The sequence below is a fragment of the Dasypus novemcinctus genome, chromosome 3 (assembly GCF_030445035.2).
Source record: "Dasypus novemcinctus isolate mDasNov1 chromosome 3, mDasNov1.1.hap2, whole genome shotgun sequence".
Taxonomy (NCBI): Eukaryota; Metazoa; Chordata; class Mammalia; order Cingulata; family Dasypodidae; genus Dasypus; species Dasypus novemcinctus.
This window is the reverse complement of record NC_080675.1, coordinates 55,691,304-55,706,145: the sequence shown is the minus strand read 5'-3', so window position 1 is coordinate 55,706,145 and position 14,842 is coordinate 55,691,304. Positions and strand designations below refer to the sequence as shown.

At 31.9% G+C, this 14,842-nt stretch overlaps 1 protein-coding gene across 19 annotated transcripts in view; it reads left to right on the top strand.

Moving 5' to 3' along the window:
- The window catches only part of KTN1 (kinectin 1), a 144,251-nt gene that overhangs the window by 104,528 nt on the left and 24,881 nt on the right, over window positions 1–14,842 (top strand). For all 19 annotated transcript variants that reach the window (XM_058293389.2, XM_058293394.1, XM_058293387.1 and 16 more), the window contains 8 exons: window positions 742–779; window positions 6,961–7,051; window positions 7,132–7,200; window positions 7,649–7,686; window positions 9,176–9,266; window positions 11,371–11,439; window positions 12,502–12,536; window positions 13,830–13,920. In XM_058293389.2, coding sequence (XP_058149372.1) covers window positions 742–779; window positions 6,961–7,051; window positions 7,132–7,200; window positions 7,649–7,686; window positions 9,176–9,266; window positions 11,371–11,439; window positions 12,502–12,536; window positions 13,830–13,920 — 522 coding nt within the window. The remainder of the gene's footprint in view (window positions 1–741; window positions 780–6,960; window positions 7,052–7,131; window positions 7,201–7,648; window positions 7,687–9,175; window positions 9,267–11,370; window positions 11,440–12,501; window positions 12,537–13,829; window positions 13,921–14,842) is intronic.

Genomic DNA, 14,842 nt, shown 5'->3' with positions numbered 1-14,842 from the left:
GTGATTGCTGGAAATAGATGAGTTTTGGTGAATTTAATCTGGAAGGTTTCCTTGAAAAACTGGTGAGATTGCATGGAAGATATGATTCATTCTTTCATCTATCCAACAGATTCATTTAGCAGTATGTATTGGATTTCTCTTACTTGTCAAGCACTGTCTAGTGATTGGAGATAATGTGTTCAACAAAACAGGATATATGAAAAAAGATACACTCTTCTGTGATAGATTGAGAGTTCAGGAAAGGCCAGTCCTGAGGAACTGACATCTAAGTCAAGATCTAAAGGGGCTTTGAAGGAATAAGCTAGGAAGAGAGTGGGTATAAAACTTACTATTAGACTGTGTATGATAAGAAAAGGAGTTTAAAGGAGGACAGTATTGAGTACTATTGAAAGGTACTTGGCCTTGAAGACCAGAGTGAAGAAAAGATCTGATGTGGGAAGGAGGTATATGGCTAGATAATATTCTAATTGTCACAATTTTAGAACTATCACAATATTTAGAGCTCTCTTTATAACCATTTTCCTTGTCTCCCACCCCTCCCCACGTATATTTTTAATTTGTTACTCATACAGTTGTTGTCAAAGGAAGGTGAAATCAAAACACATCTCATTTTGGCATGAATAACCTGCTACTATCTTTGTAATTTGAAGTGTACATATTTTAAATAAGTGTCATCATAACAACTTAAGTTAAATCGAAAGGATTATGAATTGCTTTTTCTTTCCTTTGTATTTATTTCAGTTATCTATCACTTCTCAAGTTCAGGAGCTTCAAAACTTGTAAGTAACTTTTTTTCATTTTTCCATTAATATTTCTATTCCACTAGTTAAATGCAATTATAATTAAAGTCATGACTTCTTATTTGATTTCAAGTAGTATTTTAGAGAACATCAAATTATAACTCAAAAAGCCTTGGAAAAGTCTGAAGTTTTCCCTTAGAATTTAAATTATAGGCTTTGTTTTATTTTATTTTTCTGGGGGTGAGTTGAGAAATCTTATTTTTCATGATTTACTATCTAAATATGACTTTATATGGAGAGCTTGCTTTTTGGTCTTTTTATTTGTATATATATTGTTAGAAAAGTTGTCATTTTACAGAAAAATAATGCAGAAATTAAAGTTCCCATATACTCCTTCACACATCTAGTTTTCCCTGTTATTAACGCTTTGTGTCACTGTGGTACCTTTGTTAAAATTAATGAAGCAATATTATTATAATTGCACTGTTAACATAGTTCATAATTTACATTAGGGTTCAGAAATGTATGATTAACAATTTTTAATCTAGTAACATATATGCAACCTAAAGTTTCCCCCTTAACCTCATTCAAATATATAATTTGTGGTGATAATTACATTCACAATGTTATACTCCCATCAGTACCATCCATTATCAAAACTTTTCTATCACCCCAAACAGAAATTATCATTCTGTAGATAGTCTTTTAACTTTCATAATGATGTCTTAATGCTTAAGTCTTTAATTTTGAAGAAATCCCATTTATCTAGTTCATCTTTCGTTGCTTAGGCTTTTGGTATAAAGTCTAAGAAGTCATAACCTAACACAAGGTCCTGAAGAGCCTTCCCTGTGTGTCTAGGAATTTCATCGTTTTGATTTTTATATTTAAATCTTTTATTCATTTTAAGTTAAAATTTTGCATATGGCATGAGACTACGGGTCCTGATTCATTCTTTTGCTTGTGGATATTGAGTTTTCTTAGCATCATTTGTTGAAGAGACTCTTCTTTCCTGATTGAGTGGACCTGGTAACCTTGTCAAAAATCAATTGCCCATAGAGTGAGGATTTAATTATGGGTCTATGTGTGTGTCCTTGTGCCAGAACCATCCTGTTTTGATTACTGTGGCTTTGTAATGAGTTTTAAGATCAGGAAATATGACTCCTCCAACTTTGTTCTTCTTTTTCAAAATGGTTTTGACTATTTGGGGCCCCTTACCCTTCCATATAAATTTGCTGATTGGCTTTTCCATTTCTGCAAAGAAGGTTTTTGGAATCTTGATTGGGATGGCACTGAATCTATGAATCACTGGGTAGAATTGGCATCTTAACTATTATTAAGTCTTCCAATTGATGAGCATGGAAGGTCCTTCATTTATTTAGGTGATCTTTGATTTCTTTCAACAATGTTTTGTAGTTTTTCACGTACATGTCCTTTATATCCTTAGTTAAATTTCTTCCTGAATATTGGATTCCTTTAGTCGCTGTTGTAAATTGAATTTTTCTTGATTTCTTTTCAGACTATTCGTTTCTAGTGTATAAAAAACACTTGATTTTTGTGGGTTGATTTTGTGCCCTCCCACTTTGCTGGATTCATTTATTAGCTCTAGTTTTTTAGCTTTCTAGAAAAATCTTGTGGACTTTTCAGGATTTTCTCTGTATAGGATTATGTTAACTGCAATAGGGAAAGTTTTACTTTTTCCTTTTCAGTTTGTATACCTTTTATTTCTTTTTTTTGCCTCATCTCTGGCTAGATCTTCTGTACAATGTTGAATATTCAACAGTGGTTAACACTGGGCATCCTTGTCTTGTTTCTGATCTTAGAGGGAAAGCCTTTAGTCTTCAACCATTCAGTCCTATGTTAGTCCTATGTTAGTGGACTTTTCATATTTGCCCTTTATCATTTTGAGGAAGTTTCCTTCAGTTCCTAGTTTTCTAAATATTTTTATCAAGAAGGGGTGCTGGATTTTGTCACATGCCTTTTCTGCATCCATTCTGATGATGTGTTTTTTCCCCCTTTATTCTATTAATGTGGCATATTGTGTTAATTGATTTCCTTATGTTGAAACACCCTGCATAACTGAGATAAGTCCTATTTGATCATGGTGTATCAGTCTTTTAATGTATTGTTGGATTTGGTTTGCTAGTATTTTGTTGAGTCATTTGCGTGTATATTTATAAGGAATAATGGTCTGCAATTTTCTTGTGGTATCTTCTTGTGTCTTTGGTATAAGGATATGTTGGCTTTAGAATGAGTTAGGTAGTTTTCCCTCTTCAACTTTTTGGAAAAATTGGGACATAATTGGTGTTAATATTTCTTGGATTTTTTGGTAAAATTCACCTGTGAAGCCATCTGTTCCTGGGCTTTTCTTTGTTGGCAGGTTTTTGATTATAGATTCAGTCTATTTATATGATGATTGTCTGTTGAGATCCTCTGTTTCTTCTTGAGTCGTTTTAGATAGTTTGTATGTTGTAGGAATTTGTCTTTCACCTAGGTTTTCTAATTTACTGGCACACAGTTGTTCATGGTATTCTGTTATCCTTTTCATTTCTGTTTTTAGTTATTTGCATTCTCTCTGTCTCTGTCTCTCTAGCCAAAGATATGCCAATTTTATTGATCTTATTTTAAAAATCAACCTTTATATTCATTGATCTTATACATTTTTAAAACGTATTTCATTTATATCAGCTCTAGTCTTTATTTCCTTCCTTTTGCTCACATTGTTTATAGTTTGCACTTCTTTTTCTAGATCCTCCAGTTGTGAAGTAAATTCTCTGACTTGTGATCTTTTTCATTGTAACCATTTTAGAGTTATAAATTTCCCTCTCATCAGAGCTATAAATTTTCCTGTCATCACTGGCTTTGCTGTATCCCATAAGTTTTGGTATGTTGTGTTTTCATTCTCATTCGCCTCAAAATATTTCTTAATTTCCAGTGTGGTTTCTTTGACTCAGTGGTTGTTTTAAGAGTGTGTTGTTTAATTTCCACATATTTGTGAGTTTTTCAGTTCTTCTGTTATTTTTTAAATTTTTTTATAGCTTTGTTCCATTGTGCTTGGAGAACATACATTGTGTGATTTAATTATTTTTAAATTTAAGGTTGGAATTGTGACTCAACTTACGGTCTGTCCTTCAGAATGACCCACATACACTAGAGAAGAATGTGTAGTGTGCCATTGTTGAGTCTTCTATATATGTTTGTTTAGTGTGTAATGTCGTTCACATCTTCTGTTTCCTAATTGATCTTTTAGCTGGAAAATTCATTATTGTAAATGGTGAATTGAAATTTCCTATTAATATAGAACCTTTTACTTCGCCCTCTTAATCTGTTGTTTGCTTCATATATTTTGAGACTCTGCTGTTAGATGCATATATATATTTATAGTTGTTATGTTTTCTTGTTGAATTTTCCCCTTTATCAGTATGTCATTACCTTTTTTGTCCCTTGTAACAGTTTTTGACAAAATTTATTTTTCTGCTTTTACTGTAGCCACCCTGACTTTCTAATGGTTACTATACCAAACATACACCATACATTCTATCACTTTGACCCTACTTGCATCTTTGAATTTAAGGTAATCTCTTTTAAATAGCATATTGATGGATTTTGCTTTTTTGTTTGTTTTTATTTATTTTTTAATACCTTCTATTAACCTCTGCCTTTTGCCTCGATAATTTTATCCATTTACATTAAAGTAACTGGTGATAATGCAAGGCCACCTTCTGCCATTTTCTTATTTGGTCTTTGTAAGTCTTGTACCTTTGTCTTTCAATTCTTCTGTTATAACCTACTTTCATATTTCTTCAATTTTTTAAATACCATTTTGGGTCCTTCTATGTATATTTTTCTTAGATTTTCTTATTATGATGTTAATCCTAAATAATCGTTTTTGATTCAATACCAATTTAACTTCGGTTACCTAGATGGCGTTATTCCTATAGCCTTCATGTCACCACCATTTTGTAATACTTGTTACAGCTTATATCTTTCTACATTATATTTCAAAACTATAGACTTATAATTCTTATGCATTTGTTACTTCTAACCTGAAAGTAGTAAAAAATGGAATTATATACCAAAAAAGACATTGCAATAATACTGGCATTTATAATTACCCATATTGTTACCATTATTGGAGGTTTTTATTTCTTTATGCAGTTTTGATCCACTGTTTACTATCTTTTCCTTTCAGTCTAAAAATTTTCCTTTAGCACCACTTATCAGGCCTGTTTAGTGATGATGAATTCTCTGAGCTGTTGTTTTCTAGAAATGTCTTAGTCTCTTTTCTTATTTTTGAAAGACAGTCTCTCTAGATATAAAGTTTTTGGTTGGCAAGTGTATTCTTTCAACACTTTAAATATTTCTTTCCTTTGCTTTCTTGCTTCCATGGTTTCTGATAAGAAATTTGTACTTAGTCTAATTGGGGCTCCCTTGACTTGTCCTTGGCATTTGACAGTTGATATCTATGTGTGGATATAGTTCTTTTCATATTTATCCTGTTGGGTTTGTTGGGTTTCTTGAATGTGTGTGTTCATCGCTTCCATTAAATTTTGGTTTTCTCCCTTTATTTCTTTGACTTTTTCTTCTGCCCCTTTCTCTTTCTTTTCCTTCTGAGACTTTCATAACCTGTATATTGGTATGCTTGATGTTGTCCCAGAGGTCTCTTAGGCTGTGTTCACTTCACTTGTCTTGTCTTTGAATTTATGGATTCTTTTTTCTGCCAAGTTGAATCTGCTGTTAAAACCCTTTAGAGAATTATTTTCCTTATATCCTTCAGTTATTTCTGTTTTCCTTTTTCTCCTTTAATATATTAAAGATCTTTTTTTTTTTTTTAAAGTCTCTGCTATGTCCAAAGTCTGATCGTCTTTATTGATTGCTTTTGGATTTTTATCTTGTTCCTTTGGACAGGACATCATTTCCTTTTTTCTTTTTTTACTCCCATTGTAGTCCTTTTTTTTTTTTTTTGTCTCTACAGTGTACATATTAATATTTTAAAAGATAACTCTGGGATTTTGTCCCTAAGCTGTCTCTTCCTTAAATTTGTATCCAGATAGTGATATGGCAGAGATTTCCTTGAGTACCAGAAGCTAATAAAACCAAACTAATATGTAAAACACCTTTCACAGTCTTTGCAAATTGCCTCTTCATTGGCTGGTGATCCTTTTTGGAGCTTAGCCTTTTTATGAGGAAGATAAGCTGAGAGGAAGTGTAATGCAGGGTTTTCCCTTTCTTTTCGAGCCTGCATTTTGTCCTAGGCTTTTGCTTACTCATGGTCGTAGGAAATCCTCTATTTATTAGGACCTTAAAATTGCCCCTACTGCCTATGAAATACTTTCCCCTCTTCTTAGGCACTCTCCTGTATTTTCTAAAACTGGTAATTCTTTGATCCAGACTGTTTTGACTTATGTTTTCTAAACTGCTTTAGCTGTCTGCAAACTACTTTTGTTTGCAGGGCATGTTCAGAAAGGGTGAAGCAGAGACAAGCTTTCTGGTTCAGTCTTTCATACTGCCACCTGATAGACTGGCACTGACTGACATACAGGTGCCCCAATATGCACATAGGGTATACTCTCTTTCCTGTGGAATGGGGCCAAAGATCCACAGTGGGAGCTCTTGGAAGGGTTTGTGGGAGGGGCTTCGAGGATCCCAGAAGAGTCTCCTAGAGTTTTTATAGCTGTTTCCTTGATTTGACACTGGCCCAGTTGCTATAATCCTTTAACTTTTTTAAAAACTGTTTTTGAGTTTTCAGGAATATGGCTCTGCCAGTTTTTGTTAGTTATTCAAAGATTCTGTAGGTAAACGGCACCCCTAGAGTTTCTTATGTTATCATTTCTGACAACTATGAAATTGGCTATACATTTCATAGCCAACCAGAGTAACAAGCCATTTAAAGTTGTTGGTGCTTACTTAAACAAGATGTTATAGAGTGGGTTTAAAAGTAGGGCTACCCTAATTTATTCAGTATCTGTGTCTTTACTGATAATACAACTGTTTTCTTTAGTTATTCAATACTTGGTTTAGTTATATCTCCAAAATCTTATGTGCTTTTAATACTCAGGACAATTTTTAGTGAAGGATAATACCAGTGAAATAATACTGAACTTTTGTCTATTTTAATTAGTTTGGCTGTGACTAATACCTAAAACATACTTTTCTAGCTTCAGTATTTTTGCTTTTCATATTCATGGAATATTTTCATTTAAAATTCTTAATTTATTGTCAGATTAAAAGGAAAGGAGGAACAAATCAATACCATGAAAGCTGTTTTGGAAGAGAAGGAGAAGGAGTTAGCGAATAGAGGGAAATGGTTACAGGTGAGAAGTTCAACACAAAAGTAAAGAACACCTTTCTGATACTTGAAAAACAGTTAAAGCTCATACCTATTCTTTTTAAGGATCTTCAAGAAGAAAATATATGTTTAAAAGCTGATGTTCCAGAGGTAGCACAACATAACTGGAAAGAGGTATATTAAAAAGAAATTATAAGCATGCTATGTAAGGAATGAGAAATTTTTAGTTTATTGAATTAGAAAGTGAAAAAGTAAATATGTTCTCTTGAGTTGGCATAAAAATCATGTTGTACCGTAGATTTTTTATATGTTTAAACAAGTTAAAGTTACTGCCTGATTTATCAATCTTAGCCTGAAAACATTTCCTTATCCTTATGTGTTCAGATGAACTCTTAAGGATGTCCTTAACTGTTTGTGTTTGTTACATTTATCTCTAACTTAAGAAACAATTATCATCGATTAATAAAGTGAATTAATAAAACTATTCTATATTTCTTTTGTAAATGATTCAATGTTTGTTTTTATTCCAGATAATTTTATTTTATTGGTTGATGATATTCTATATGTTTTGTACTGTTTGGTCTTTCTGATGTATAATTAAATATGTACATCTGTTTTATAGGCATGTTCAGCATCACGATTTGATGAACTTGAAACTGTGTAAGTATATTTTTAATTAGCATTTTCAATAGGAACTTGTTACACTCCAAAATGCATTTGAATATTATGATAGCTTCCTTCCAAGTCATTAACTTTCAGATTTCTGGAAACCCTTAGAGACTCTATCCTTTCCAAACCCAGTTTCTTAAATATTCTTATATAGGGAGTATATTTATTTAAGTTTAATTCTTTAACAAAGTATCCAATTTTGATAGCTTAAATTTATTTCAAATTAAAGTAATTTTAGTAGTGGAAGAATAAAATGAACATATTTGAATTAACCATGAGATAATTTTAGCCATAATCTTGATAATGAATATTGAATCTTTCTGCGATCTTAACTTGCTTATTGGGGTATCTGAACCTCATCTTAATGACCCCCTAGCTTATAAGGGCTTTTGCTTTAATTGACATCAGTCTTTACTGATGTTTGTTTTAAGAGGTGGCCCTTTAAAACTGTGTATTTAAAAGGATGATACTGAGGGTATTATTTCACTGTTTTAAGACAAGTGAGTAGTGTCTTTATTTTTGGCATAGGTATTGCTCATTTGTACAACTAATTTTTATCTGAGGACATAGAGCCGTCAAGGTGTTTTTTCCCCCATTTGCTAATAGAACCTTGAGAGGCACATTTGTGGTCTCTCTTTTGTAGGTATATGGTCATTAGAATGTGGAATCTGAGGCTTATTTCTCTCAAATCTTTGCTTTTTTTTTCTTTTTACAATTTTTAACCTTACTCTTTATGTGTGTGCTTTGTCATTTTTCCTGTAGACCTATAAGCATCTTGAAACTTTTTCTTGATTAAGATGGGATAAAAATAGTGTTCAACAGAGAAAATATTTGAGAGCCCATTATGCACCCACTGGCATTTTGCTTTTCATGAGGATGGATACTTAAATGGATAAGTCAGGTTCCTGCTCTGAGGCAATAGATAAACAGATCATTTTAATGATGAGTGTTACGGTATATAGGCCTATTGTATAGGATGCCAAGGACAATTAGGTTTCACTTGGCCTGAATATGTAAGATGTGTATCTAGGTTGGGTAAGAGAGAACTAGATTAAATTGTTTGTAGCACCTCTTCAGCACATGGATTGGGCATGTTGTTAATTTCAGTGTTACCTAATTATTGCTAGCTTCTCAGGAGTAAAAACTCATTTTTAAATTTTTCTTTTTTTTTTTAAACAAGGAGTTGATGAAATACAGTTTACTCTTAGCTTTTATTTTAGATTTTTTCCTAGCTAAAGCCAAATTTGCTGAAGAAATGTTAAGTGTGAAATAAGCTGAAGTAGTTTTAGGATGTACTTGAATTTGAGTCCAGTGATCTTGACAATATTGTCTTTTAAAACAAATTTGTAAGTTCGTATACATGAGGGGAAAGATCTGTGGGTATTGTTCTTTCGATTTTTTTCTTAAGAATGATATTGGCATCTGGTTGCCTTTGTTAGTGTATACAACTAAATATAAGGTCTTTTTGAAAAAATTCTAGATTGAAAGAAAAGGAAAATGAAATGAAGAGAGTAGAAGCTTTGCTAAAAGAGAGGGAGAGTGATCTTTCTAGCAAAACAAAGCTGTTACAGGTGAATATGATTACTTAACATTAATTGTCATATAAATTATTATCTTTGCATCTTTTTTTTTAAGTTAATGACTCCAAAGGAAATAGAATATAAAATGAGTCTCCTTCCTGCCCAGATAACTGTCTCATTTGTCAGAGATAACTACTATCAATTGCTTGTATATCTTTGGAGAAAATGCCCATGCATAAATACATGCGTCTGTATTCATGTACATATATATACATATTTATTTATTTTATAAGCATAATATATTTATGCACACTTTGGTAGTTTTCCCCCCAAAGTGTTTTTAAGATCTTTCCATATAAGCATGTCTACTCTAACTTTTAATGGCTTCATGGTTTTCAGTTGTGTGGTTGTGTCATCATTTATGTAACCAGTCCTCTCTTGATGGATGGCTGGATTGTTTAGAGTTGTTTTTCCTATTATAAACAATGCTGTGGTGAATATCTTTTTCACAAATATTTTGAATAGTTTTGTGAGTATATTTGCCTCCTAAGTTCCTGGAAAGAAAATTTCTGGACCAAAAGCTTATGCAGGGGGAAGCAGTTGTGGCTCAATCAGTTGGGCTCCTGTCTACCACATGGAAGGTGCTGGGTTTGCGTCCCAGGGCCTCCTTGTGAAGGCAGGCTCTCCCACATGCTGTGGAGAGACGCCAGCCCACAAGCGCCACAGAGAGCCAACTCAGCAAGGTGATGCAACAAAAAGGGAGACAAGCAAAAATGCAGAAGAATTTGCAGTGAATGGACACAAAGAGCAGACAGCAAGCAAAAAGCCTCAGGGGGTGGGGGGGTTAAAAAAGCTTATGCAGGGTTTTTTTGGGGGTTAGGGTGGGGTAGGGAAATGACAGGTGGGAGAGTGGAGAGAAAGTTAAATAGTTTTAAATAGAAAATCAGTATTTCCTTCATATACTGTTACCAAAAGTACTTACAAAACATTGATTTGAAGTGATACCAAATTTGCACGTGCCTATGATTTATGATTCTAGTTTTGAGAGCATTTCAAACAAACCAAGTAGGTTTGTTTTTCATTTTGTTAGATGATTTTAAATTGCTGTCCAGAAGTGTTTTTACCAATTTACACTGCCACCAAAAAAAGACCATTTTCTCCATTCTCTCCAATACTGACAAAGATGGAAATATTTGAATTATACTTGAAAGATGATAGGATTTTTTGTTTTCTTTTTTTAAAGTTTCTTGTTTGATAGGATTATTTTAAGCTGTGTTCAGTAGTGAGAGAAGTTAATCACATTTTATTTAAGCCATTTGTCTAGGAATTGCCCTTTCATCTTCTCCCACAGTTTTCCTTAGGGTTGACTTTTTCTTAATGATTTAAAGATTCCTTTTCTATAATAAGAGAAATTAGGCCTTTATCATTATGTGATGTGGTTTTTTTCATTGGTTTTTCGTTTGATTTCATTTGAATTCTCCCTCACTCTTTACCCCCTTTTGGAAGTGTAAAACTTTTATGTACTCATATAGCACTAATTTAAGTCTTGGGAAGAAAGATGTCCCCCTCTGTATTCTTCCAATATATAGTTTTCTTTTCAGTTTTACTTAAATGTAATTTATTTCAAAGTAAGTGGTGAAAATAACATTCTAAACTTTGAACAAGAAATCCCTAATCACTTTTTAGCCATCATTGTCTGGATGCACTTCAGCTCCCTTAGGGCACATGTGATAGTATCTGGAGATACTTTTTGTTTTCCCAACTTGCAATGGATGCTATGGCTTCTAGTAGGTTAAGGTCAGGGATGATGCTAAATATACTACAAAGCACAAGACAGTCCCCCACAACAAAGAACTATTTAGCTCAAAATGTTATTAGTATTGAGTTGAGAAACCTTGCTCTGCTGATTTGAAATGTCACCCTGTACCAAGTTATTAAAGGTATTTGGGTCTATTTCTTGATTCTATATTGTCCTGTTGAGACATGCCTATTCTCAAGCTAATACTCAATAATTACTCTAATTTTATAATGGTTTAATATAGAGTTATTATAATTTTGGAATTTTCCTAGCTTGTCTGATAGAGTTTCAAAAGTTTATATGGAAAATAAAATCCTTATTCAGGTATTTATTCATGTTGAATTTTTCTTTAATTAGGAGGTACAAGATGAAAATAAGTTGTTTAAATCCCAAATTGAGCATCTTAAACAATTAAGCTACCAACAGGTAGGTACTTTTTATTTATATGGTAAAAAATTATATAACCAGTGACATTGTCTATTCTTGCCATTTTTGTCTTTTGAGAATATAGTGTCCTTTTACTTGTAACTATAGAATTTGCTAAAAAGCAAAGCAATTTGCTATGTCATAGCTAAGATAAAATAATCTACAATTTATAAAATATACACAAATAATATTATTTGTATTCCAGATCTCTTTGTAGTCTGTGTGTATGTGTGTGTTCTGATAATCTGGAATGCTTTTCTTAGCTAGCCAATTTAAATCCTATAGAGGACAATTTAAACATCCATGTATACCCTACTTCCTCTATTTCCAGGCAAAATATCAGTATTTGGAAAGAAATTAAGAAATGTGTAATATTATAAGGAATAGTTTACCACTATGCTTTTTAAAAAACGATAATTCTGCTTGGTAAAAGTGAATTAAAAATGTGTGTTTAAAGATATGTTAACCAAAATATCCTTTACACTCATTTTGTTGTTTTATTACCATATGGATAAACTAGAAGATTCTTTGAGTGACAAAAGAATCAGAGTCCTTGTTCATAAACTTATAATAGTTTATTTTAGGGGATTGTATTCATGAAGGAAATAATGAAAAACCGTACTTGAAGGACTATAGACCTATATACATTTATGGCATTAACTTTTTGTCATATGAGAATTTTTCCTAGTTTTTTGTTTGTTTCAGTTTTAGTATCTTTTCACTTACGGGAGCTTACAATTTTTTATATAGTTAATTATGGGTTGTACAGTATGAAAATTTAAGATATGACTCATTGCTTTGTACATAGCAGGAAATTGGTGAATACTGGTTAAATGAAGAGTTTAAGTATGTGTTGACAATGAAGACTGACTTTAGCACTTAGTGTATCTTATATGTTTGTACATCTTTTTATTAAAATCACTTGGCTGAAGTCAAAGTGACTGGCATACGGAATGTACTCTTTTCTCTTTCTGTGTTAACTTATATTTGAAAAGCAGTTATAATTTTTGAAAGTCTTCTAGAAATCTTTGCCTTGAAATCTACATTTGATTCTTTTAATAGGCATCTTCTTTTCCTCGTGAAGAACTGTTAAAAGTGTAAGTAACAAGTTTGAGTCACATTTTGGGAAGTACTTTAGTGTGCTATACAATTTTCAGATAAGCAATTTGATGTAATTGCAAATGCCACCTAGTCTATTTGGGTGTGTTGAACTGCTGCAGGTCAATAAAGCTTAATTGTTTAACTTTGCCTTTTTGAGCTAAAGCACTTTTTTTTTTTTTTTTACTGTATATTTCTTTGTATATTTTGAGAGAAATACTTGATTTTTAAGGCATTCAGAAGATGTCCAGTCAAATTAAACTGTACTTTGAAGGCTTTACTAAATTATCTTTAATTATCTCAATTACCCTAATGAGTGTTCTCTTCCTAATATCATTATGGAATCGAAGGCTACAAATTTTTGTTTAGCTTCTATAATCCTTATGATTGCTCTTTTTAAAGAAAGCAACAATTTTTGTTGTTGTTGAAACATTTTTCTTTTATTGTCAGCCTATGTTTTTCTCTAAGAAGCTACATTTAAGGTCATTTCAGATAAATAAGTGTAGTTCAATGTATTTAAAGTTACCCACTTTAAGTATATTAGGTGATATAAGTATAAGTAATCTAAATGTTCTTTCATCTTATTTATAAACATAGTGATTTACTAGGCTAAAATTATTTACTGTTAAATAAAGTCTAAAGTTTTTACTATAGGGTAGAGGTTGGCATACTTTTTCTGTAAAGGACCGGTAGCAGATATTTTAGGTTTTGTGGGCCACATCTCTGTTGCATATTTTACTTCTCTCTCTAAATAACCCTTTAATAATTGTAAAAACAGTTCTTAGCTTTGAAAGCCATACAAAAACAGGTGACTTGTGAATCTTTGCCAGTGCTTTCTGCAGTTTGGGTACTAACTAACTCATTAGACTAGACTGTAAAAACATGAGTCCAAAGATGGCTATGAAAATAAAAGAACACCTAGCTTACTTTGTTATACTTTTCTTTTAGTCAGCCACTTAAAGTCATAACTTATTTCATTACCATCTGAAATAAAATCATATATTTAAGGGAGTGCTTCCACATCAGTTTTTGCTACTGAAAATAACTACTGCAACCGACTAAAGTATTAATAAAATGGAAAGAACTATAACAGTTCACATGTTCGTGAGCGTGTGAAGGGCTTTTTATGTTAATAATTAATAGCCAAGCATAAAGAATTTGCCTTAAATTAATGCAGTTTTCAAAGTCTGTTGCTGTTTATTTTATAATAACAAATGTTGGTATGTAAATTTCTAAATTGCATTCACTATTTACCTGAAATTCTTGATACATATATTAATGTTCTGGTTTAGAATTTCAGAAAGAGAGAGAGAAATAACTGGTCTCCGCATTGAGTTAGAGTCTTTGAAGGATGCTGTTGAACACCAGAGGAAGAAAAATAATGTAAGCAAATATTTGTTAGAATGAAACTTTTCTTACTACTTCAATACTGAGCTATCATGGTACAGGATTTTTTTGTTGCTGTTGTTTTGAAGTTAACTATTTCTTTAAATTTGTTAATCTTTGTAGGAAAGTACTATTGTTTTCTCTTTTAGCTTTTTGGTGGGGGAGGGGTGATGGTAATTGGGGTAATTATTTTATTGGAGAGCAGGGTATTTTTTTTAAACAATGAAGTAAAAAGACCAACTCTTATGAGTATCATTTTGAATACTGAAGTTATAATTATAGCTTTAAATATTTTTATTAAAAATTCAACTGAAAAACTTTGTGTTGAATTTTTGTTTGGAAAAAGAATTCTTTTAACTCAGCATTTTAAGATCTAAGTATTTCCTCTTATTTTAGTTGGGCTAGACTTTTTATAAAATAAAGTAATGCTAGTGTTCAAACCCAGTTTGCTCAATAATCAAATCTTTCAAAGCCTTCAAGAGCCACCTTTTTTTTTTTTTTTTTTTTAACAGAGAGGTTGTTCAAATTTAATAATAAGTTTGTCAGATGCCTTAGAATTGGAATACATTTATGTTAAAGTAGGAAGGGATAGTGCCTTAAAAATATGAATCCTAATACTTTTAGTGAATAGGCAAATAGTGATTTTAAGTGAATCTCTTAAACATTCTCTCTGATCAGAAAGTGATACCTATAATAAAAATTAAAGCATTTTTGTTAGAAAAGGAGGTTTTGCATACAAAAATATACTTCTTAAGACTTGAACAGGACTAAAATCTTATTGAAATCTAATGGAGTATTGATAATGAATAGATTATATGTTTTCTAATGAGTTAAAATTTTCAAAGCTTGTGTTAATTTGTTAATTTAACAAGTTGGCATTTTCTTGCACCCAAGTTTGTCAAAATTAGGTATGTGAATA